The sequence below is a fragment of the Conger conger genome, chromosome 8, assembly GCF_963514075.1.
Source record: "Conger conger chromosome 8, fConCon1.1, whole genome shotgun sequence".
Taxonomy (NCBI): Eukaryota; Metazoa; Chordata; class Actinopteri; order Anguilliformes; family Congridae; genus Conger; species Conger conger.
Genome location: NC_083767.1, coordinates 34,818,874 through 34,845,699, shown reverse-complemented (window position 1 = coordinate 34,845,699; position 26,826 = coordinate 34,818,874). Strand labels below are relative to the sequence as shown.

Here is a 26,826-nt window from a genome sequence, read left to right as displayed (position 1 = left end):
CATTTCTTCCCCATTCTGACATTTGGTCTGAAAAACTGCTACACGGTCAGTGTATATATTATATGAAGTATAATTATATCAAGTATGCTGAAGTGTATTTTTTCCAAATGTTGCGAGGGAAGGATGGGGGGGGGGGTAAGGTTAAGGTTAGGGTCATGTGAAAAAAAACATACTGGACAATGTATAATGGCGCTTCAATTTTCCTACTTTAGCTAACACAGTTATTTCAGGAAGTATTCCTCATGCATTCCACGTGCATTTTGTAATGTGCATGGCTCTGCAGCATGCTACATCAAGTAGACCACAATGCCTTAACCCTTCCAAGAGCAGGCTTTTTGGAATGTTTCTTCAAAATGTCTTCTAAATGTACTGAATATATCAGCAATATTCAGTAAAGAACATTCTACTCACATATTTGTGACCTCACACCTTAAAGGGTTTACAAGGGCAATTGTCAGGGCACAGTAGCAGTGCCCACTGGGGACTTGAATCCAGAATCACACGCCACACACCCTTTCGTATTAGATTTTGCTTCACCAATAAACGCAAATCTCGATTAAGCTCGGAGCAATGCCACGGCCTCCTCTTGCAGTGACTTCAAATGGAATGTTTTAGCAGGATGCTTGGGGGTAAGGGTGTGTGTCGGGTGGGGGGGGGGGGGGGGGGGTTAGGAGAGAGAATCTGGCAACGGAACACAAACAGTTACCCAGAAGCCTATAGGGATGGAGTTCCTGTGGGCAGCCCTATGTGCGCTCCCACTGGCTGGGCCCGTCCCGCGGGACCCAGGGCGGTTTCCTCCCCTCCTACATCTGAGGAAGTCCCACCAAGCCCACAGCAGTGGGGTGGAGTGACCTGGCGGCCCGGCGACACCTCTTTCGCTCAGTAACCGCTCCGAGCAGCTCCGAGCAGGACCCTCGCTCCCGAAAAAAGAAACCTCGCGCCCCCCCTACCCCCCGAGCGCCCTCACCATGAAGACCGCTGGACTAGCTTCTCTTCTCCTTCTCTCCCTCCTGCTGACGGGGACAGGTACTCCCTCCGTTTATCTCTCTCCTCCCTGCTGCTGGCTGTTAGGAAAAGACATGGTTCGACCACAGTGCGCCCACAGACTGGGTGCATGTTCCCTGTCGCAGTCATCCTCGATCACTATGGAGATGATGTTCCTGTCATGTACTTTCTAATGCCACATATACGTGGGCGGGCGTGTGGATTTTTGCATGTGGTTACACTTTTTAATGTGTTTTTGTTATTTGGGGTGATATTTTATGTGTTAGTTGTGGTCTGGTACAGACAGTATTGTCTGTTTTTTATTCTTTTTATACCTGAAATTTTGGCACAAAGAGCTGGTATAGGGGGTGGTGGTTGGATTTTCAAAAGTATACTAGAAGTATGCTAGAATTGCTTCAGGTCGACTTTGATAAACTGAATACACATATATAATTAATACATTAAATCAGATTAATTAATCATATTCATTTTAGTGGTCGGGTTTTCAGAAGTATGATAGAATTTCTTCAGGAAGTCCCAAATATTCTCAATTAATATTTCTGATAAACTGAATATTGATATACGTATAATGAATATCAGATTAATCATCTTAATGTATCCAAAGCACATTCATATGAATGATCCCTACAACATAAACTTTTTGTTAGATTGTGCTGTAACTGGATTTATAGTCATGTTGTTGAACAGCCAGCAAGGTTCAAGGGGCTTAGCCAGCAAACAGCAGCTGGCCATGCCTGGTCAAGAGCCTCAAGAAATGATCTCAGCGATGATGGTATCAACGTTTATTTTAAGCAACATCACAAAAGGCAGTTCAAAGAGGCTTTCTGATGATTTATGACTGGCCTCTGGTAACATGAAAAGGTGACTAAATGAGCCTTTTCCGCAGTTAGTGGCTTTTTGCGATAAGAGCCGTAGATTCTCCGCGTATCGTCCTGAGTTATGCGTGCATGGTAGTTCTGATGCAGATCTCACGCTAGTGAACAGTTAGCGTTTAGCGATAAGGCAGGGTGATAACGTGGGCTCAGGGGCCAGTGTGTTTCAGCTCTGTCCATAGGGAAATCTAATATATGAGTCATATCTCAACAGTGTTTATATTGGGACATATACACTCAGTGAGCACTATATTAGGTATTCGTTAGATTTATTGGTCTTCTGCTGCTGTAGCCTATCCACTTAGAGGTTTGACACATTGTGTGTTCAGAGATGCTCTTCTACATACCACTGTTGTAATGTGTGGTTATTTGCATTACTGTCACCCTCCATTCTGACATTTCTGAAAAACAGCTGAACCTCTTGACCATGTCTACATGCATTTATGCATTTAGTTGCTGATACATGATTGGCTGATTAAATATTTGCATGAACAAGCTGGTGCACAGGTTTACCTAATAAAGTGGTCACTGAGGGTTCATACATTAGATTTCCGGATGGACGATGTGGGGTAACCTATGTGATTCGTGGCGGAGACGTTGCAATCTGTTGTTTTATTGTGTCAGGCACAGTGGGGTTGCTGCTCTCACTGAGGAAACAGGGGTAGAAGCGAAAAGAGTCATGGTGTCACTATGTTTTGGGCTTGAATGGTAAATGTGGCTTTGAAAGGCAGTTCCTATGTCCACACAGAAGCAATTTGTTATTGATATGCAAATAAGAGAGGTTTTTATATCCACATAGCGTGCGATCATGAAATGTAACAATGGCATGCCGAATAACTTTCCAAACTAAAAGGAAAAAGAACAATAGTATGTTACAGCCTGTTTCAATTATATATGTTTTTTATGAGCTATTAACAGCTCTTAAATCACCATCTTTTGAGAGTGGGCTGTCAGTAACTTGGAATTCAGTGAGAACTGCTGTTCTGGAATCTTAGACAGTGCATTTTTGCTGCTCCCAGTCTGTAATAATGCCATTGAACACTGAGACATGGGGCATTCTGTGCTTAACCCGTGGAACACTGTGGTGAAAGATATTCTGTCATAATCCCATAGAACACTGCAACATAGGACATTCTGTGCTTTTCCCATAGAACATTGGACAAAGGGAATTCTTTGCTGTTCTCGTAGAACACTGTGGTGAAAGATATTGTCATAATCCCATAAAACAGTGCAACATAGGACATTCTGTGCTTTTCCAATAGAACAATGGACAAAGGGAATTATTTGCTGTTCCCATAGAACACTGTGGTGAAAGCTATTCTGTCAAAATCCCATAGAACACTGCAACATAGGACATTCTGTGCTTTTCCCATAGAACAATGGACAAAGGGAATTCTTTGCTGTTCCTGTAGAATATTGTGGTGCAGGGAATTTTGTCATAATCCCAGAAAACTTTGAGATGCATGGCATTCTCACGATGTACAACACTTCAAGGAAGATAATCACAGACATGTGTTAATATCCAAAAACAAGTGAACTAGCTCTAGAACACTTTTGTTCCACAAGATTATTTTGTGTTTCCATAGAACCACAGTGATAATGTGACTTAACTCCCTCTGCCCAACTGCTGTGCGATTGTAGTGATAGAGAAAAATTAAACGTAATGCCTAGAACCAAGTTCCAACATAGCAGGGGGTTTTATTATGCGGGGCAGAGGAATGTTATGGAATTTCTAAATCATTTTTCAATGTTATGAGTTAGACATAAACAAAGAAACTTTGGGAACAGACATCGGCAACAATAAAAACGACAGCTTCAGGCCCCGGATTGTCAGGAAAGAATGTGATCTGTGATTGGATGATGGAAGAGTAAAAGAGGAGTGGCCCTGGGCTGATTGTTTATTTTTCCTGACTGTGGGCGTCGTTCCTGGGAGGAACTGCACTGTAATGTAAGCCTGGAGGAGCGATCTCTCCGGAGATATCCGGTGGGAACCCACAATTATTGTGTCCGACTACCCCGCCCCCCTCACTGTATCTCCCACAAATCTTGGAGTAAACACCCAATGTTGCGTCAAGTCGGAGTCGTTGCAAACCCATAGATGGAATTAATTCTAGTTTTTTTTACATTACATTACATGTCATTTGGCTGACACTTTTTATCCAAAGCGACAGTTGATTTAGACCAAGCAGGAGACAATCCTCCCCTGGAGCAATGCAGGGTTAAGGGCCTTGCTTAAGGCTTCAATGGCTGTGCGAATCTTATCGTGGCTACACCGGGGATTGAACCACCGACCTGTAAGGTACAGTCATGTACCTTAACCACTATGCTACTATGTTCATATGGCATGAGAAAACTGTTTTCATTCCGAACCCCTCAAGAGACCTGGGTCAAATACTTAATGGGTTTGGATTCAAATGCCTTTTGACGTTTTTCTGAACTGAAATGTATTGGAACCTATGAAATACTCACACAAGTGCTAAACCCGCCTTCTGGTCCTCTCGGTTGGCCCAATTGCACCAAGCATGATCAATCGAGCACAGAAAAGTATTTGAAACCAAAACAATTACATATGTGATGCAGGTCTGCCATCCACCCCCCACCCTCAATGCATTGTAAGAGAACTGAGAGTTTTGGGTCATGCTATTGGTTAGCATGCCACAGATACTGAATTGACTACACATGACATGATGGTGAATACATACGTCAAGGCTAGCTTCATTAGCACAGCTGTGGCATTACGGATGCTACCGCTAGAAGCATTAGCCTCTGTCTCCAGCGGGTACACACGCACACACACACATTCAGACATGCAGCCACACCCGCTGCTACTCATACACACACAGACGCGTTCGTACGCAGCGGAGGGGAAGGGAAAATTGGCAGACAGGAGACAGCGTCCATCTTCGGCTGTGACAGCAACAGGACGTGTTTAACGGCAGGTCAGGGGAGGTGCAGCGGCAAGGCTCAGACAGGATACAGCTTTATGTGAGTTTCTGCTCACATGAAAGGATATCCCTGGCACAGTGTCCTTGTTAGCGTTAGCGGCGGGTACCGTACTGTCCACCTTCCAGCTTACCAGAACAGCGAAAAGGCTAAGGCTCTGTGACAGCTGCAACAGGAAGAGCCAGATGAATTGCGGCAGCCATTTTGTCAGCCTGCACCCCTGCAGACAATATTTCTATGCATTACTGTTGTTTAATATGAACATGCTAGAAATTTGTCAAGCGTTTCTGTGTTCTACTACTGGGCGGCCTGTAGCGTAGCGTAGCGTAGCGGTTAAGGTGAAAGACTGGGACACACAAGGTCGGTGGTTCTAATCCCGGTGTAGCCACAATAAGATCCGCACAGCCGTTGGGCCCTTGAGCAAGGCCCCTAACCCTGCATTGCTCCAGGGGAGGATTGTCTCCTGCTTAGTCTAATCAACTGTACGTCGCTCTGGATAAGAGCGTCTGCCAAATGCCAATACTGTACTGTACTAGCCTGCCTTCCCCAGGGAGGATCTGCCCACACTGGCTACACATCTCTGTGATCCACTAGCCTTCCTTCCACAGGGGCAGAACAGCCTTCATACCAACCGTTACAGGCATACGAATGATTGAAGTGAAGAGTGGTCGATCAGGGTTGGATTTCCCAAAACTGTTGTTGTCTAACTATGGTCACAAGTTCCATCAGAAGAACTCTTGTTAAACGATTTGGTGTTCCAGAAAACCCTAGTTCGGGCAAACATTCACAAGTTTGTGTGGTTGGAACGATACCTCTCAACCTGTTGTTAGAAGCATAGTTCCCTGATAGTTCCCCCAAATTACATCATCAACCCTGCAGTTTGATTCCAAAGAGGATATAATAAAGTGAGGTTTGTCATTTTTGTGAATAAAGGTGGCTTAAAAATATTTTTTTGGTGGATCTGTTAAAAAATACTTTGTTGTAGAGGCATTTTTGTGTTTATAGATATCATATTTATGGGTGTGCAGCCTTATGCTCATTTAGCACAGGTAGTTAGCTTACTGTATTCTTCGAGCAGTAATTAGGCTTAGCTCATTTGTAAGATGAAATCCAAATCATAGGGGATGTAAATAATAATCATTCCTTAAAGAATGACAGCAGCAAACATAGAGTAGACTATTAAAGATTTACACACATAACAACATTTGCTTAACAAAGGATTCATGTAGGCTACCTAATCGAAGAGCAAACTTTGTATAGGGAAAGCTTATCTCCCCGTTTTAGTTGTTATATAATCTTCCTGAAATGGATTGGAAATACATTTTAAGCGAACTAATTTTCTGAACTTAATAGGCCTACAAGATTTTTAAGAATTCAAAACAAAGGTGTAGCAACAAATTAATTTATCCTTCATGAATGAATTACCCTGAGTCGACCTTGGATTAATCTACATTTCATTCCTCATTGTAAGTGTACAGTATAGACTGACTGCAGCAGATATATTCATTGGGCTCCAGAATTATTGGCACCCTTGTTAAATATGCACAAAAGTGCTATAAACAATAATAGTTATTGAATATTGAGTTATTGAGTTGTTTATTTTCCAACATGCATAAAGTAGTGCGCTTCATGACTGATTCAATGGAGTGTTAAAAAATGTGTTCAAAAATGTATTTCCTCAAAAAAACTGGATCCACAATTATTGGCACCTCCGGTTTAATACTTTGTGCAAACACCTCTGGCAAAGATGACAACCATGAGTCTTTTCCTACAATTTGTGATAAGGTTAGAGAATACATTTGGCAGGATTTTTGGAATCATTGATATCTTTGGGATACCCCCCTCTTCCGTTCAGACCACAGATTTTTCATGGGATTTAAGTCTGGAGACTATTTGTTCCTTAACCATTTCTGTGTGGATTTCGATGTATGCAATGTCCTGCTGGACAGTCTACCTACTACCAAGTCTCAGCTTACTAGCAAAGGCAACCAGATGCCAAGAATTCCTAGTACTTTTTTTTATTAATTGCGCCATTGATCTTAAATAGTGCCCCTGGACCACTGGCCGAAAAACATCTCCAAAACATCAATGACTCACCAGCATATTTGACAGTAGGTATGAGGTGCTTCTCCTTGTATGCAGTCTATTTTGCCGCCAAACATGTCGATGGTGTGTATGGCCAAAATGTTCAATTTTGGTCTCATCTGACCACAGCACTCTCTTCCAATCATAATTCCAATGAAGTTTGGCAAGTTTCATTCTGTGTTGAGGACATTTTTTCTGGAAACTCTGCCATGTAGGTCTTTGTTGTTTGAAGTATGTTTCTATTGTTGTCCTGTGAACAGCTAGATGTGTTTGCTACTATTTTTACAGCTCTTTTGCAGTGATGTGTGGGTTCTTCTGAACATTTCTCACCAGGTCTCGAACCATTCTATCTGAAATCTTTTTTGGTCCTCAAGATCTTGCTTTCACTTCAACTGTTGAACATTTATCTTCCATTTTCTAATAATGTTTCTGGCAGTGGAAATAGGTAGTTTGCAACATTGAGAGAATTTGAGAATTTGAGAACATTATATAAACAGTAAAAAATTTAAATAAAAAAGCAATCTTGCTTTAAAATTTGGCGAAAGGTCTCATGCTTAACTCTGTTCAGGTTTGTTTTCGATCACATACGGATTCATTGTAACAGACATTTAAACCAGGGGTGCCCGCATTTTTGCACCCCACTGTAAATTATTCAATTATTTTTTGACTAACATTGAAGTTTATTTTGTAATCCGTTCAGCCATTTTCAAGAAACTATATTAATTCAGTGATCAAATTATTTGGTAGACCTGTACACCAGCATGTTAATGCAAATATTTATTCAGCCAATCATGTGGCAGCAGCAAATGCACAAAAACATGCAGACGTGGTCAAGAGGTTCAGCTGTTTTTCAGACCAAATGTCAGAATGGGGAAGAAATGTGATCTAAGTGATTTTGATCGTGGAATGATTGTTGGTGCCAGACAGGGTGGTTTGAGTATCTCAGTAACTTCTGATCTCCTGGGATTTCTCAAGAGTTTGCATAGCAGTTCTGCGTGACGAAATGCGCCGTTCATGAGAGAGGTCCGATAGGAAAGGGCCAGGCTGGTCAAAGCCGACAGGAAAGTGACAGTAATGCAAATAACCTCTCTCCCCTCTCACCCCCCCCTCTCCTCTCTCTCCTCTCTCTCCTCTCCTCTCTAACCCACATTATCACAGTGGACAGGCTACAGCAGCAGAAGTCTTATTAAAAAAGTCTTATAAATACCTAATAGGCGGCACGGATGGTGCAGTGGGTAGCACTGCCGCCTCACAGCAAGGAGGTCCTGGGTTCGAATCCCCGTTGGCTGGGGCCTCTCTGTCCGGAGTTTGCATGTTCTCCCCGTGTCAGCGTGGGTTTCCTCCCACAGTCCAAAGACATGCAGGTTAGACTGATTGGAGAGCCTAAATTGCCTGTAGGTATGAGTGTGTGAGTGTGTGAGTGAATGGTGTGAGTGAATGATGTGTGTGCCCTGCGATGGACTGGCGACCTGTCCAGGATGTATTCCTGCCTTTCGCCCAATGTATGCTGGGATAGGCTCCAGCCCCCCTGCGATCCTGTTCAGGATAAGCGGGTTAGGATAATGAATGGATGAAAATACCTAATAAAGTGATCAGAAAGTGTATTGATTGGGACTAAACCTAAGCAAAACGTCTTCTTGAACTCATTGTGTAAATGCATTGCTAGGTATTTTCAGTACAAAACTAATGTAAAACATGGTAAGCTTCTTGTATAGGGTTTCCTACCCTTTCCAGCAAGGTATAATGTGTCATAGTCAGATAACAGACAGTATAGGAATATTGCTGTGTTCGCAGAATGAATTTACAGACAAGTGCGTAATAACAGGATTTGGACTTGCTATAGACAAATAAAGTTCCATTTTAAATGTGATGCAGGTGTGTTAGGGTGAGTAATTCTTTTTCGAGAGCTTTTTGGACACTTATATACTGTCATATGTGAATAAAACAACTGTGAATGTATTTTTAATAGAAAAATTCACGTGTTTGGATAAAAAGGTATGCAGATGTTATGTACATTTATGTAGATTTTGAGGACACTTGAGGACATCTGGGTGCAGTTTTTGGAAACCTTATATGGACCTTATATTTGAATGCCTGTCAATATCGTTACCAAATTTTGTACACAAATTGACATCAAGTTTATGCACAAATGTAGTCATAGTTCTGGGTTGGTCTTTGACTTGGAAATTGAGATATTCAGCGCTAAACTATAAAAACATATGCTGTTTTGGAATTTTATTTGTATTTATTATCATACATTTGTCCTGTCACATATTTGGTAGAAGCCTCTTCTTCAATTTAAGTCTTCAACCAGTTTGCAGTAAAATGTTGTTGAGATATTGACACTTTTATAGGACTGAGTGAAAGTGGAAACTTTTTGTGAAAAATGCATCTCAATATCAGTATTCAATTGACCTTAAATGAATCTCCTGTTTGAAAATAGAACTCAATGTCAAATACATATGATAGTCCACTTCATAATTATTTGAGCTTTTATCAAAAGCATCAGCTAAATAACTACAGTTGATTAGACTAAGCAGGGGACAATCCCCCATGGAGTAATGTGGGGTTAAGGGCCTTGCTCAAGGGCCTAACAGCGGATCTTATCTTGACTATGTCGGGGCTTGAACCTCCAACCTTGTGGATCCCACTCATGTACTTTGGCCACAAGGCTACAGGCTGTCCCTTTATTTATCTCTTTCAACTCTCAGTCAAAATTCTCCCCTAGACCTCTAATACACCCTTACTTTGTTGTTACCATCTTTTGGTTCATCTTTTTATTGACTGTGTCTGCTCCCTGTCTAGAATCAGAACAACCAGGTCCACCGCCATCAATAAATCAGAACGCCACAGGTGAGCCATGAAAATATATGCGCATATGTTTGTTCTTACTTTCATAAAGGTTTCTAACTAGATAAAATCATTGTTTTGGATTCAAGTACTTTTCTATGCTTTACTGTTTGGTGTATTGGAACCAATTACATACCGTCAAAAAGTGCAACCCCAAAGTGCAACCCCTTCAACACCAGGCAAGATCAATTGAGCAGAGAAAAGTATTTGAATCTAAAACAATTATGTAATTGACCCAGGTCTAATTCCTAATGCAGAAATGGAAACAATGGACAAGGAAAGACATAAATGTGTGTTAATCAGGAAGATACTGGTGCTATAACCTGATAGATTCTCAATGTATTTTCCATTATTACTTCACAGCAAATAAACTCAGTTAGAGTACTTTTAATTCTAATAGAGCACATACATTACATTAAATCATACATGAAAGTTGATTTAACATTCAGGAATTGTAATGTGGTGTTCTACACCAAAACGTTAGACTACATACACTCACAGAGCACTTTATTAGGAACATTTTGATCTAAGTGACTTTGACCGTGGAATGATTGTTGGTGGCAGACAGGGTGGTTTGAGTATCTCCTGATCTCCTGGGATTTTCACACACTAGGCTCTAGAGTTTGCAAAAAATGGTGCAAAAAACTGTCTGCAGACAGAAATACCTTGTTAATTAGAGATGTCAGGCCAGACTGGTCAAAACTGACAGGAAGGTGACAGTAACGCAAATAACCACACATTACAACAGTGGCATGCAGAAGAGCATCTCTGAACACAACGCATCATAACTCCAAGTGGATAGGCTACAGCAGTAGAAGTCTAAAAAAGTACTACCTAATAAGTGCTCACTGAGTGTACATCTTTTAAAACTCCCCTTGCAAATAGTTGTTCCATGTAGCCAGACCTGGGTCAACTGTATTCAGCGGCATTATCAGAATGCCATCCTGTGGTGGGCATTTGGGTATGAAGGGTGGGCAGACCTTGGTTTGGGGGGGGGGGGGGGGGGGGGGTGAGATGACAACAGTCACAGGTGCAGCTGTGTACGCAACTAAGGAGGGGGTTGGGGTGCTGCTGGGTACATGTGGGGGGGCTTTGCACTTTTCTGTACTTCATTTGCGATTATTCATCAATTCACAGGGGGATAATGCACATTTCTAAACTTCACTTCTGCCAGTGGTGCAGATAGCTGATTTGTGACAACCTTTTTGGGGTTGTCCGCCTGTGGCCAAGCCCACAGTTGGATTCAAATTTTCTGTTCTCAACTGTATTGGAACCTATGTAATACTTTCAAAACCTGCCTACTGGTCCTATTTCCTGTTTCAATTCACATTAAGTTTGGTTTCTAGAATTACACTGTCATTTTGTTACAGTGGCACAATGCACAATCACATGCATTTCCAGCATCACCACATTGAAGTGAACAAATATTTTAGTCAAATTTTCTAGTGTACTCTGCTAGCTGTTTCATGCTATTCCTCGACACATGACTTAAAGCGTATATTTGCAATGTAAATATTAAGACTAACAGTTTTTGGAAACCTTATATGGACCTTATATTTGAATGCCTGTCAATATCGTTACCAAATTTTGTACACAAATTGACATCAAGTTTATGCACAAATGTAGTCATAGTTCTGGGTTGGTCTTTGACTTGGAAATTGAGATATTCAGCGCTAAACTATAAAAACATATGCTGTTTTGGAATTTTATTTGTATTTATTATCATACATTTGTCCTGTCACATATTTGGTAGAAGCCTCTTCTTCAATTTAAGTCTTCAACCAGTTTGCAGTAAAATGTTGTTGAGATATTGACACTTTTATAGGACTGAGTGAAAGTGGAAACTTTTTGTGAAAAATGCATCTCAATATCAGTATTCAATTGACCTTAAATGAATCTCCTGTTTGAAAATAGAACTCAATGTCAAATACATATGATAGTCCACTTCATAATTATTTGAGCTTTTATCAAAAGCATCAGCTAAATAACTACAGTTGATTAGACTAAGCAGGGGACAATCCCCCATGGAGTAATGTGGGGTTAAGGGCCTTGCTCAAGGGCCTAACAGCGGATCTTATCTTGACTATGTCGGGGCTTGAACCTCCAACCTTGTGGATCCCACTCATGTACTTTGGCCACAAGGCTACAGGCTGTCCCTTTATTTATCTCTTTCAACTCTCAGTCAAAATTCTCCCCTAGACCTCTAATACACCCTTACTTTGTTGTTACCATCTTTTGGTTCATCTTTTTATTGACTGTGTCTGCTCCCTGTCTAGAATCAGAACAACCAGGTCCACCGCCATCAATAAATCAGAACGCCACAGGTGAGCCATGAAAATATATGCGCATATGTTTGTTCTTACTTTCATAAAGGTTTCTAACTAGATAAAATCATTGTTTTGGATTCAAGTACTTTTCTATGCTTTACTGTTTGGTGTATTGGAACCAATTACATACCGTCAAAAAGTGCAACCCCAAAGTGCAACCCCTTCAACACCAGGCAAGATCAATTGAGCAGAGAAAAGTATTTGAATCTAAAACAATTATGTAATTGACCCAGGTCTAATTCCTAATGCAGAAATGGAAACAATGGACAAGGAAAGACATAAATGTGTGTTAATCAGGAAGATACTGGTGCTATAACCTGATAGATTCTCAATGTATTTTCCATTATTACTTCACAGCAAATAAACTCAGTTAGAGTACTTTTAATTCTAATAGAGCACATACATTACATTAAATCATACATGAAAGTTGATTTAACATTCAGGAATTGTAATGTGGTGTTCTACACCAAAACGTTAGACTACATACACTCACAGAGCAAAACTGACAGGAAGGTGACAGTAACGCAAATAACCACACATTACAACAGTGGCATGCAGAAGAGCATCTCTGAACACAACGCATCATAACTCCAAGTGGATAGGCTACAGCAGTAGAAGTCTAAAAAAGTACTACCTAATAAGTGCTCACTGAGTGTACATCTTTTAAAACTCCCCTTGCAAATAGTTGTTCCATGTAGCCAGACCTGGGTCAACTGTATTCAGCGGCATTATCAGAATGCCATCCTGTGGTGGGCATTTGGGTATGAAGGGTGGGCAGACCTTGGTTTGGGGGGGGGGGGGGGGGGGGGGGTGAGATGACAACAGTCACAGGTGCAGCTGTGTACGCAACTAAGGAGGGGGTTGGGGTGCTGCTGGGTACATGTGGGGGGGCTTTGCACTTTTCTGTACTTCATTTGCGATTATTCATCAATTCACAGGGGGATAATGCACATTTCTAAACTTCACTTCTGCCAGTGGTGCAGATAGCTGATTTGTGACAACCTTTTTGGGGTTGTCCGCCTGTGGCCAAGCCCACAGTTGGATTCAAATTTTCTGTTCTCAACTGTATTGGAACCTATGTAATACTTTCAAAACCTGCCTACTGGTCCTATTTCCTGTTTCAATTCACATTAAGTTTGGTTTCTAGAATTACACTGTCATTTTGTTACAGTGGCACAATGCACAATCACATGCATTTCCAGCATCACCACATTGAAGTGAACAAATATTTTAGTCAAATTTTCTAGTGTACTCTGCTAGCTGTTTCATGCTATTCCTCGACACATGACTTAAAGCGTATATTTGCAATGTAAATATTAAGACTAACAGTAATGTCCAGAACCTAATTTAATAGGTCAAACACTTATACTGGATAACACTCTCTTTTCTTTTCAAATACATCCAGTGTCAAAATCAGCAATAGCAACGACTGTATCTGGTGAGTGGCACTCTCACAACCTCATTTGCAGTGAATTTCAAAAGTTTCTCACGCAAATCTGGCTAAACTGTTCCATTCACATAAATGTTATTTCTGTACTTTTTCCCTTTGTTAATTTGTAAATATCTTCATTTGTACACGTAAGCATTGTTTTTCCATACATATATTGTTAGAATGCCTATGTGTAGGTGTGTTACAGTGACAGTGATGGGTCTCATGTATGATTGACCACCTGTTAACAGCATGAGTTAAAGCCAAAGCCACTGGACCTACTTCAGTGTTAGTCAGCAGTGGATGTGTGGGAATCGCACCCCCCATGGTAATACTAAGTGTTTTCACATTTCAGACGAAACTATAAAATCAACTGAAGCAGCACCCAGAACAATAGGCTCGACACCACCACAAGGTAGGAGGGGAGCAATAATATCCCCTTTCATGCAGAACTCGCAACCTGGGAATGTCGTCTGTTTGCTGTTGGTGTTGTGGCGACCCGCTGGTAGAGAGAGAGGGAGAGAGAGTAAAATGGGTGAAAATACTTCTTTTTATTTTCCCCACGTGCCTTCAGGGCACTTCACAAATCCAGCACCGACACGTGCTTTCTTTTTGTGCACAAAACCATAAAAGAAAAGAAACAAAAAAAAATATAAGTGTCCAAAAAATTAGGAGACTTGGAAGGAATCGTTGAAACCTGAAAATCTCCGAAACCACCCAAATAGTGCAGCACGCAGACAGCGGAGTGACTCCGGCTCAGAAAACATTCAGACACAGACATCACAGGGGATGACAAATGCAATGGAATGTAATAACACTAAACAAACAGACAAAACTCAGGAACATTACAGAAACTATCTAAAGAAATACAGTATACTACAAATATTTATACCAACATGCTGTGTGATAACCGTCATTTCACAATGATGTTCAGGAGCCACTCACATTTCATTGTAGGCAACCATGGTTAAAGCTAGAATTGTGGTTGGGTTATCTGTTCCAGGATCTACACGTAAGCTGTAGTATCAAGGTGCGCCCTGAGTAACATGAAACAATATGTTTCATATCTCTCCAGCCAATCGCTACAAGGCTAGATTGTCCGCTGAACGAGCAGGGCTGTCACTGTTACAATAAGGAACTTTTTAACAAACATAATTTGGCATTTTAGCCATGCATGACGGCATTACCTGTGAGGAGTGACACCATTGTGTTCTAATTCCAGTGTAAATGAAAATTTGAAAGGGAATCAGGGCACTGTCCTGGTGCCGCCCATGCTGATCTTTAAGATTTTAAGGATTTAAGAGGTGGCACATTTCATACCATACCTGCAAGAACCATTTTCACTAGGTCTTTACAAAGCTGTGCCACAACTGTAATATCCTTTCCTTTCCCAGTGTCCCCAGAGTCCACCAGGAATGATACTCGCAATAAAAACAGGTCAGAAGAGACTGGATCCACTCAGGAAGGTACTAAAACACTAATGAAGGGGGTTGTTGAACATTTTTCAGTGAATCAATTAAAGATGGGGGGTTTGTTGAGAGTTTTGGGGGTTATCACAAAACTCTGGGATCTGGCAACACTGATCAAGCCAAGCGATATGCAATAGTCTGTAGATTTGGGGGTTATGTCAAAAGAACAAGGCAGGCAACAAAAAGACAAAAGCACTGCTATGTAAATTACACAAATTTCAGGAGAACTCAACACAAGCACATTCAGCTGGACAGGATGGTTGCAAGAGGCAATGAAATCTGACTTATTGTGTATTTAGATTTGGGGCTAAGAATACATTTTTAAAAATATGTACGTATATATGCACACATAAATATTATACTTACTTTACATAGAAACCAAAGCAGTGGGGGTCTGCATTTGAAATGGTGCCGAATGCTCTGTGGTGCTAAAGTTGCTACAGCAATCCAAAAAAACAGCATCATTTGGCTGAAGGAAGGGTTTGCCGCCATGCTTACCACTGCTGCTTTGGTTATTTTCATACAGTATTTCTTGTCTCTTTGAAAACAGGAGGCTCCCCCACCGGAAACGTGACAGGAATTACTACTACTAAGGATACGGCTGTTAATGTAACTGCGACTCAGACCACCCCTTCAGCAGGTAGGAACGGATGAAGAGCAGAACTGCCTAAGTTTGGCAAATTAGTCCTTGCGTCTCAGCATTACATATTTGCGATGAAGGCCGGCATTGTGTTCGATGCACCTTTAAATTCATGTGTAAATGAAAATGTGAAAGTCGCAGCCGGAGTTGCCACCCACCCTCATCTTCATTTAAGAGGCATTTCGGATGTGCATTTCGGCTGTGCTGTCCAACCTGCAAGAGCGATCGCACAGATCTGGCGCAACTGTAATGACTTTTCTTCTCCCAGATTCCCCAGTGACCACCAGTACTAGCGGTACTAATGGTACTAGCCATAAAATCAAGTCAGGAGAGACTGCACCCACTATGGAAGGTACTCCATCCATCCATCCATCCATCCATTTTCTAAACCGTTCACTGCTGGTTAGGTTCATGGGGGGGCTGGCTGGAGTCTATCCCAGCAGACATTGAGTGAAAGGCTAATCCTTCGTTAATCTATCGCAGGGCCCACACACCATTCACTCACACATTATTACCCCAAGGACAAATTAGACTCTACAACTAACCTAGCCTGCATGTATCTGGACTGGGAGAGGAAACTGATAATTTTGTGGGACGAAAAACAAGAGGGTCACTGTTACAACCTGGTCTAGGGTCAGGCCGTGACAGGGTAAATGATAGGGGGATGGAGTGTAGAATGGGAAATGGGAAGGAAACGAACACTACAGACCGACGGGTAACTTTGGTCCTGTCTGCCTAAACAAACCTAAATAAACCTCAGGTAATCTTCGAAAGGGTACTGGGTTCGTAGTAGCGTGTAGCCAACCCCTAACAGAGATCAGGTTTCCTCCCAAGATCACAATATCAAAGGAAAAATAACAGTGTCCTATTAGAAGGATGAAATCCAGATGGAAACACTACCTTTACCGGAGCCACTATACGGCAAGCAGGGGATCAAATCAAACCAAATAAAAGGCACATGTCAGGGTGGGAGAACAGGGTCACGCACAAGTGAAGCACTGGGGCGAACAGATCAAAAAGGGTCGTAAGGGATGCAAGGGTCAAAATCCAATCTGCAAACAAATCAAAATGGGCCTGCAATTAGATTAGTTAGATTAGAAAGAAATGAAACAATGGCCATACACTAAATCCAAACAGAAAAGGGCTAGGCGAGAGTCGTAAGTGAAATACAAATATAGTCATACACAAGTTGAATTTCCGCATGGTAAAGTCATACAGTAGTTCTGAATGGACAGGAAATTTGCTTTTCGGCATCAGAAGCTAAATAGGCTGCAATACCTCCAGTAACCACTGGAGTTTGTGAGTTCTGGGGGGATGTCAATCCCTGGTTCTATGGTTTAAGGCACTGTGCTAGTGAAAGCATGCTCCCCATGGCCTGTTTCTGAATCCACACTGTGGCAATGCTGACAGCCTCTGAGGACAATCCACTATTGGGGCACTATAGGGGCAGCCTGTAGCGTTGTGGTTAAGGTAAATGACTGGAACACACAAGGTGTTTCTAATCCCAGTATAGCCACAATAAGATCTGCACAGCCGTTGGGCCCTTGAGCAAGGCCCTTAACCCTGCATTGCTCCAGGGGAGGATTGTCTCCTGCTAAGTCTAATCAAATGTATGTCACTCTGGATAAGAGCGTCTGCCAAATGGCAATAATAATAATAATAATAATAATAATAATAATATACTATTGGAGATAGCACCCCTCGTGGATGGGAGGGCTGACAATGTCTCATTGCTGACCAGTGACCTCTCCTGGTTGATCAGGCGTCAGCAGCCATTTTGTGTCTTCCTCCTGCTCATGGCTTTGGGAGCCTGTAGGCTGTAGTGAGGAAGCAGTGGGGGTACTATGCTCTGGAGGCATGTAGGAGTTTTATTTCTGAGGGCAGCGTTATTTGCAGTAGGAAGTGCTAATCTCCCATGAAGACCTACTGTATATTATGTTTGGGCAACAACTAATTTTTCCCTTTTGTTAGACAAAAGACATCACTGAAATTAAGACTTTACAAAAAAATAACAAGAGAAATTAAGATTCCCTTTCACAAAACCAGGGGGGACTGTCCTACAAGTCATGTAAATAACTTCTCAAGCAACTTCTCTAGCACAACAAACTTGGATCAAACTTTCAAACTAGGCCTTGCAGTTCAAATATGAATCAAGCTTCAGCAACTGCATTGCTTATTTTTTGCCTCAAATCTTTTCAGAAACGTATTTTAGTGGACAAAGAGAGTGAAAAAGAGAATGTTTATCAAATGCCAACAAAGGAACCGCAGTCTACCCAATCGGGTATCAGTCGTCCCTTGTTCTTGTTAATCCCATTGGCCATCTATCTGACTGAACCCACCTACAGTATCGTATATACTGTATTATAACGGACCGATTCGTTTAGGACAGTTGTCTGAAGTTAAGTGCGTTTGTTGAATCCAACGTGGCACACTCGTATGAGTTCTTCTTTCAAAAAAAGTATGAGAAATTTATGATAAGAATACCCATGAACTCCAGCTCTAATAGAACCAGTCATATTTAATGCTGGTCTCAGAATGCATTCCAACAAAGAAAACTCCTTATATTATTATATTATATATTCAGGAGGAGAATGCATGCTGGCCTGTGCTCTCCCTAATCCATAGTGGAGCTGCTGCGATGAGCACAACGTGTACGACTGGGCAAAGCATTTAAAAAATGTATTTTTATTTTTTATATTTTTCATTTATTTTCAGATTCTGTTAGTGGAGTGGCCCAGCAGAGTAAACATGGAGTCCTTGAAAACTGATCTGTGTTCATAATTCTAACCTCATTATTCCAGCACCGAAGTCAACAAACGCTCCTGGAATGACAGTTGTCACATCAACCACAAATGCATCCGTGACAGCTAGAGGTGGCACAAGCCTAGGTAGATGTGAGCCTCACTGCGTACCACAGACATCACGCTCATCTTGTATAAAATCATCAACTCATCATAGTTTTTCTCTATGCATACACATGGGATGTCAATCTAATCCAATTCAGACAAGAAATTACTGAAATAAAATTACTGCATTTAAAATTGCCCATAATGCTACATGGCGATTTTTGAGTTAATTGAATTTTGAGTCATTGCCTAAAATGAAATGGAATTGATGCTCATCTACACCTATGCATTCCATATGTATTCACCTGAAAAAACATCTACTATATTAAATCCTACATTGAGCTCTGTGAAGTTTTAGTTTGCTTTTATTAAAGGGTAATTGTATTATTTTTGGCTTTTATACACAGCCCCCAATTTCAAGACACCATAAAGTTTGGGACAAATTTATTTGGGACATAATGTTATTATGTAAATGAGAGTAGTCATGTTTAGTACTTTATCGCATATCCTTTGCATGCAGTTATCTTTAGGCTAGTTGTCTTTAGCTTTCCCTTCAACATATGAAATGTCCAATTGGATTCAGATCAGTTGAATTACTTTTGGATCTTGGGGAGTTCCTTTTGGAAATTTTGTTCTGACCACAAGACTTTTTTCCAGAACTCTGCAGGCTCTTTTCGGTCCTTTGTAGCAAACTGTAACCCAGCCATCCTGTTTTTGTGGTCCACTAGGGGCAGTCTATAGTTCTGTCTGGAAGTCTTCTGTCTTCTCTTCTTGTGAAGTCTTCTCTTCTTCACTGACACATCCTCTCCTGAGCAGTGTTTCTGATCTGTCAGGCAGGTGTTTGGGAGTTTCTCTCATTATGGTGAGAATGAATCCATGAACTGTAGAGGTCTTCCTTAGCCTAGCTTTGTGTCTACTGAGCTCACCAGTGCTCTCTTTCTTCTTTATGATGTTCCGCACAGTTGATTTTGGTAAGCCTTTGGTTTGGTCTCTGATTGTTTTTTTCACTTTTTAAATTTTTTATTATTTCTCAGCCTCATAATGGCTTCCTTGACTTTCATGGGAACAAGACATGCATTTATCCAGCATTTTTATCCAAAGCACTTGACAAGTAATGCCTCTCATTCACCCAATCACACACACACAGAAAAATATGCCTTAGTTTGTCCCAAACATTATGGAATTCACTGTATATTTAAACATTTTACTTTTCAGCTTAAATTAATTTTCGGGTGATTTTCTATGTATTTAATAATTATTTGATTGATTAATTTGAATCATTCAAATTTTAATGTAATTTGATGTTTGTTTCATAGTGTTTTTTTGTGTGCGCTTCCTTTGTTATGTTAAACGATTAATTAAACAATTGAACACATAATAAATACTAATCGGACATGAGTCCATATTTTTTCAGATAACAATGAATCAAACAAGCAAATGAATGGACAACCCAAAGAACCCCCCAAACAAGGTGCAGATTATGTGTTTAACAGACGTATTATACACTGTGTGCAGCATAGGCTGTCCTGGAGGGCAGAATGTTACATGTGAATACACAGGCAGTGTAGCATTAGGATTGCTCCTGCAGCTGTAGCTTTGATTGGTGGGGTGCTTCAGAAAAAGAAGTGTTTGTGTCTGTGTGTGAGTGTAATGTGTGTGTGTGTGTGCACGTGTGTGTTTGTGAGTCTGTCTGTGTGTGCATGTGTGGGTGTTAGGTTGATTTAAAGGGTGGAGCATACACTGCCTCTCACCATTAGACTATAATGAGTGTAAAAGACAGAGAGACCGGAAGTACCACCAGCACAGGCCGAGCACACTGATCCGTCATAAGAGGAAATAAAAACATAATCATTCCCCCCCTCACAGACGGTGGGGAGTGGAAACTATATCAGAGCGACCTGCATTTATGACAAGAACCGCTCTCATCATGTAGTATAGTATTGTATAGTAGGGAGCGTGTGCATGGGGGAGCTCTATTTTGCCCTATCCAGTCCTCCTTAAAGTAGCTTGTCTCTTCGCCCTACAGATAAAAAGATGCTTTGGATTCTGTTGCCTGTACTTGTGATTCTGGTGGCTGGGGTCATCTATGTTCTGAAAAAGTACACAAAGGGCCACACACGTACAGGTAAATGTGATTGATACATAAGCTGGAAGTCTGTGCCAGCTCATGACTTTCATCTGAGCAGTTATATTATCTCCTGCTAATATTATCTTAAAATGCTGAAGAAAAAGAAACTGTGGAAAATGTTACCAAAATGTGAAATGATCATGTCATGTCCTTTTTGTCCACAGACACAGCAGAGAATGGAACAGAAAAGTGAGTGTGAAGTCTTTCTTTCAGTTGTTTCACACATTAGAATACATTTGTGTGCAAGAGCACACATTGGCCGCATTTAGCACGCATTAGCACACATTAGCCTTCGTTAGCATGTTAGCATGCATAAGCATGTTCGCACATATTAGGTAATGTTAACCTATATTAGCACGTATTAGCGTACATCATCGCACAGTGCCATAACTGGATAGTGACACACCCCCCAGTTCTACCAGCTTAGCCTCCACTACATCTTCACGCAGCTGTGGCACAACACCCCCATTCACCTCACCACCACAACAAGTTCAAGTTCAAAATGTACTGGACATTTCAATCAGTTTTGCAGTTGGCTGGATTGTCCCTGTCTTCTCATACAAAAACAACTGCTCAAATAGATGAGGTTTCTGCAGTCTGGGTGGGAGAACTGCACAATGCTTACCCTACAACACAATGGTTAAGGAACTCTGCTGGGAGGCCGGAGTCATAAAAGTAGCGACTGGAAGAACACACTTCACGAATATGTGCATACTTGCGCTTGCCAAAGTTGCAGTGTGACGTTGTAGCAATGAAAGATATCCCCAAAGGAAAGGAAAATTCTAAATAAGATTACTTCCTTATCCAATGTACTTCTCAACAAAAATGAGCTCCATTCAACTCCAATGTGAATTTTTTACTATTGTCTCATACTTCTCAAATTCTACTCATGAGAAATAACCCTTCACTTGACTCACCATGAGTAACAGTAAGCTCTTACAGTGTACTTGATTTAGTCTTTCTTCAGTGGCTTTTGTCTGAAATAATGGCAAGATCCAAGGAAGAAACCCATCAAAAATCTATACGCACAACAATACCAAGAAGAACTGCATTTTTGTTGTTCTGTTGTTCTTCTGAAATTGTCCATGATTTGTCTGATCTATGCCCCTGCACTTCCTAAGGGGGCAGGGAGAGGGGGAGATCTTAAAATAAGAACTTCATTTATTTCTCAACATATATAAAAAGACTCATGTTAACAGCAGATTTGTCTTCTGGGTCATGGGCCATTACAAATTGAGAGAAAATTGAAACTGGGAGAAAAAAAAAGAAACGTGTAAAATGTTGTGGCCTCAACCAAATTAACTATAGAATGTCTCTCTCTCGAAAACACAGTGCTTCCTTTCAAAGCAGATCTGACAATAAAGATGGAGTGATGCTTCTGGGGGTGAAAACATCAGCAGGAGAGGAAAATGGTAGGCATGCTTTTTTCACACCTCTATATGCAAAACAACTTTCCTGACTGAGCAGGTCAAGCTGGTTATAAGCTGGTCTAGCTGGGGTTGAGCTGGTCATACCATCTGTTCCAAAAGATAGGTTGAGCTGGTCAAAGCATGTCAACCTGGGAGCTGGTCTGAACTGGCCCCACCAGCTAAACCATGCTGAGCTGGGAGCTGGTCTGAACTGGTCAACCAGCTAAACCAAGTTGAGCTGGGAACTGGTCTGAATTGGTCAACCAGCTACCAGCTGTTTTAAAATCTAGCTTGAGCTGTTTTTTTTTCATTCGTTTATTTTTTTCAGCAGGAAAAACAACCTGTAAAAAGTTTCCATATTGTACTGTTGTAACTAGCCCACGTTGTGTTTATACGGCTCATTAACTTCTCCACAAGGGATATGAAGTTAGTATTGGGGTAAAACATTTCAGACAACACATTTTTCTTTCTGTTTTTTTTTTTTTGGTGTGTAAAATCAAATAAGGAAGGGGCGATTTTAAAACTCGTGACGGTTCGTCTTGGTTTCGCTGAAACATTTTTTTCTTTTTCCAACGTTCCCTGACCGCTTCAGAATCGGTCCTCAGGCGTGGACATGCAATTATTGAGGGGAAGTTTCCAGCTTTTAATGTATCTCATTGTGCTGGTGCTGTTATGGTCCCCAGCGCCGGGAAGGTGTTTCCTGCGATTTCTCTCCCCCCTCCCCCCCCCCCCCCCTTCCATCCTCCCCCGAAGGACCAGCAGGAGCTGAAAGATAGAGGCTTCCTCACACAAACACAGGCTATTTTAGACGGGCCCATTGTGTGCCCCGGTCTTGGAAATGTCACAGTCCTAAAACCAGGCGGTAAACACATTTTTAAAAAAGAAGCAGACGGAGGAATGCAAGGATCTCAGCCCTCGCTGATATCAGCCTTGTGACTCGTCTGTGCATACACAAGGAAGTGCCGTCAGAGTTTAAGAATCTAGGAAAAGGAAAAAGGCCACTGAATGTTTAGTTTAACGTAAGCTACGCGTAGCACATCACACACTCCACAACTATTGTTGCGGCTGCATCAATAATGTGTCATTTTTGGCTTGTTTATTTTGGCCAAAACGTACATTAATGCTTACGCTCTGAAAAATGGCTTTCCTTTTGTTATTATTATTATTGTTATTGTTGTTGTTAGTAGTATTAGTAATAATAGCAGTAATGATATAACATTATTTTATTTATTTATTTATTTCCTTTTACTGCATAAGAAAATCCTAATCACAATGTCAATGTTTTAAATGAGATTATCATTGGCAAGTACAGTATCCTTCTGTCCACAATCCAGTAATAATTTATCCAAACCTAATCTTAACCTAAACAAAGACTGTTTTTTTAATGCACCATCAACATCAGAATTTTCCTTTCGCCACTGTTTATGCACCGTTTATGTAGGTATTTTGAATGGGCAATACTGTCCTCTAGAGGTAGTCAGGATAATTACATTATCAAAACAACCACCACAGTATTTAAATCACAGGCATTCCCAGCCCTGGTCTTAGTTAGTCAGAGTCTGATGGTTTTTATTTATTTCCACAGAAACAACGTCAGAAAGACTGAAGGCAGCTTGTGTAAATTGTGTAATCAGCTTCTTTTAGCGTTAGATCAAGTTCTGTGTAACAGCAAAAACCAGCAGACCCTTGCAGCTCTCCAGTACTGTACAGCTGTGTTACACATCTTGCACACATTGACCGAGTGCAACTTTGACTCTTTGTATTTAACACAGTGTGTATTTGCCATTTTCCATCTATATTCCAGCAGCTGCAAGATAAGGAGGAAGAATGAACACTACTGAGTGAACCAAGAAATGGGCCAGTACTTTGACCAGACAAAAAGGGCTCCAAATCACACACTATTTTGTTATTTACCTTTTTTGTTGCTCTGAAACACAATAGGGCAACTGCAACCAGTTTAGCAGGTTTAATCCCCTATGACACAGAACTGCATTACGACTGGAGCAGCCACGACTATTCTCTGATTGGGAGTAGCTATTCCACTTCTATACATACAGAATATGTGCTGCCTAGAGGTGTAAACCTGTGGTTTAAACTCCTGCTGAGTTGTTTGCATTCGCCCCATTGTTACAAATGTCTCATTAAATCTATTACACATAAGCATCTGGAAACAAACTACGTCGCCTGAGGGATGTGCCATCACATGCAAGAGGAAATGATGTCACTTACTGAAGGAAAGGAAGGAGCAATTGCATCTAGAAACATGTGGCTTTTTATAAAGAATGGAAGTTTAAATATTTGAAATATGGAGAAAATACCTTTTTTTTTTAAATGAATGAAACTTGATGGAGGGGTTTTATACCCCAGTGGGTCTAGAGGGCTACAGGCAAAAAAGGGTCAATGGAGCTGTCGCATACACTGAGACTAGGCTAAAATCAAGAGGTGTGAGATAGAAGCTACCAGTGGAACACTGAGTGATAACAAACAATGATGATGAACAATCTGGAACCTTCTGCATGCTACAAGCCTATAGGGAAAATTAGTGAATTTGAGATATAAACTCAAAAGAAAATAAGGCAAAGCACTACATGCACATGCATTAGCATTGTATACACACGCACGCACAATCACAAACAGATAAACACACACACACACACACACGCATACATACACACAACCATTTACCATTTCCATTTGCATATGCACATCCAAGCAAACAGAAACACACACAAATGTATGCTTTGCAGATCACTGAAAAATCAGAACAAAGTCAAAGTCTTACTTTAAGTGGACAAGGCTGTTACACACTGGCAAAAATGTATATTTTTAGAAATTGCACAAGAAAAAGTATTTTGAGCCAAATAATGTCTTTCCAGTGATTGATTACACACTGTTGTTGCTGTTTTTTCCTTGCCTTTGGTTACAAGAATCAGTCTTGTCTTGTCCGTTCTACACAGTAAAGAATATTGTATTAATTCCCGGATAAATTCAGTAGTTGTACAAATATGCTTAATGATTTTTTTTTACTCTGTATGTACATGTAATCACAAACAAAATCAATCCAAACCCCTCGTTCCTCGTACATTTCAGTGAATTGTGACCAGCAAAATCCTTGATCTGGAGTCAAATATTACAGCAGCATTTTTCAGAAAAATGTTCAGATGTCAAAGCTAGATATTCCAGATGTCAGAAAAAAACAAAACAATCTTGATTTCCCAGTGCTTATTGTGGCACTACTCTACTAGGTTCACACAATGGATTTCTTTAATACAAAATGACATTAGGCTCAAATGATTCTAGGATCCAAACAAATGAGGCCTTTTATAGGTAATATTAGCATTGCGGATTACTGTTTAATTTAAAGTACACACACACACACACACAATGAGAAACATGGAGAAAGGTGGTGAAGGTTGGGTGTTTTATCAGTTGTTCTTTTACTTTTGGAATCACTTTGTTAATGCATACCATGCCAAGATTGTAGAGATGATTTAAACCAATTTTGTCACTGTTGACATTGCTTTTGTTTTTTTTCCAGAATATTTGTGAATAAGTGTCCTTCTTTTTGAACCAGTTTTATGCAAGTGGAAAATTGTTTTCTTTTTTAAATCGTGTCTTATTAAAGTTCTCATAATTTTCCTATAATTAGTAGAAAGATTGTGTGCATTTCTTTTAACATGCTGGGAGTGTAACTTAGAGTGTCATATTGGCCAACTTCCACAAACATTATGAATTACACTTGCTGGCATCTCTCCGTATATAATAAAGCAGAAATATAAAATGGGTAATAGAATAACGCATGACAAAACCTGACATTGAGGTGGATACAGTGCAGTCCTTATTGGACAGTGGGTACAATTTCTGTTCTTTTGGCTCTGTAGTTCAGCACATGAGATTTGAAATTAAACAATAAATGTGAGGTTCAGTGCGGACTGGCCCTTTAATGGCTTCCTTGACTGTCATTGGCACAACTCTGAGCCTCCTGTTGACAAATGCCAAAAACTCCAAAGGCAATCAAAAGCCTTCAATTAATACTAGATACTGAAAGCTTTTTAATACCTGTGCTAAATAAATGATTGAATACACTGACTATTTAAAAGCAGCTGAGACGCCAACCATCCAATTACTTTTGGTCCCCTAAAATGGTGGAAAAAGAAGAACACCCTCAAATTAAAGGGGTCAGTCTGCACTTTAACCACACAGTTATTGTTTAATTTAAAATCCAATGTGCTGGACTACTCAACCAAATGAACAGAAATTGTACGAACTGTCCAAATACATACGGACTGCACTGTATATAACTAAAACTGAAGAAAAACTTTTATTTGGCTACACAAGAAATTGGCTGTCATTTTCCATGACGTAACATCCAGTACTTTTCTTTTTTTCTTTTTTTTTAAAGGAACAGACAAAGCTTTCTTGAGGAAACAGCTTTCTGGAATGGACGGATTATTTTCTGTATTGATGTAAGACCTGGATAAGATCCAAAGGCCCACATCTTAAAGCTTTTTGTGCTTTGTTTCATTGTGTTCTTGCTTTTGTTTCCTTTTGCATGAGTGAGGGGAAGCTCTATTACGTGCCTGTCCGAAACCAGGACTTCTTTTCTGAGTCCATTTTCAAAATTCTGCCGTCATCTAAATCATGTAGCCTGGGTTTGACCCCCCCCCCCCCCCCCCCCCCCCCGGAGACTCAAAAGGCACATTTTGTCCCATCTGAGTTTGGAGCTCCCCTGTGCATTAAGATGCAGGTCCTGATTGCAGAAGAATCCATAGCAAAATCTCCACTGTGATAATCAGCAAAGTTCAAACGGATGTCTTTGAATG

The 26,826-nt window shown here is 40.7% G+C and overlaps 1 protein-coding gene across 6 annotated transcripts; it reads left to right on the top strand.

Annotated features, from left to right (window-relative positions):
• The first annotated feature begins 847 nt into the window (after nt 1–847).
• LOC133135569 (mucin-13-like) lies at nt 848–25,648 on the top strand. Of its 6 annotated transcripts, none has more exons than XM_061252666.1 (14): nt 848–1,026; nt 9,711–9,758; nt 12,032–12,079; nt 13,488–13,520; nt 13,867–13,926; nt 14,906–14,977; nt 15,531–15,620; nt 15,889–15,972; nt 18,422–18,508; nt 19,881–19,937; nt 20,493–20,591; nt 20,759–20,783; nt 21,927–22,006; nt 23,811–25,648. In XM_061252666.1, exons 1-14 carry the CDS (start codon nt 969–971, stop codon nt 23,819–23,821), a joined length of 852 nt encoding a protein of 283 aa, XP_061108650.1. In that variant the 5' UTR covers nt 848–968; the 3' UTR covers nt 23,822–25,648. The 6 variants fall into 6 exon arrangements, with proteins under 6 accessions (XP_061108650.1, XP_061108649.1, XP_061108652.1 ...); XM_061252665.1 differs by having other exon boundaries at nt 23,808–25,648; XM_061252668.1 differs by lacking the exon at nt 9,711–9,758 and having other exon boundaries at nt 23,808–25,648.
• The last annotated feature ends 1,178 nt before the right edge of the window (nt 25,649–26,826 follow it).

Bases quoted from the DNA above. Each gene is read 5' to 3' on its own strand.
- LOC133135569 (XM_061252665.1), top strand. From the start codon at position 969: ATGAAGACCGCTGGACTAGCTTCTCTTCTCCTTCTCTCCCTCCTGCTG. The intron at 13,521-13,866 runs GTGAGTGGCACT...TTCACATTTCAG, and splicing joins AATAGCAACGACTGTATCTG to ACGAAACTATAAAATCAACT. The intron at 20,592-20,758 runs GTAAATGTGATT...TTTTGTCCACAG, and splicing joins AAAGGGCCACACACGTACAG to ACACAGCAGAGAATGGAACA.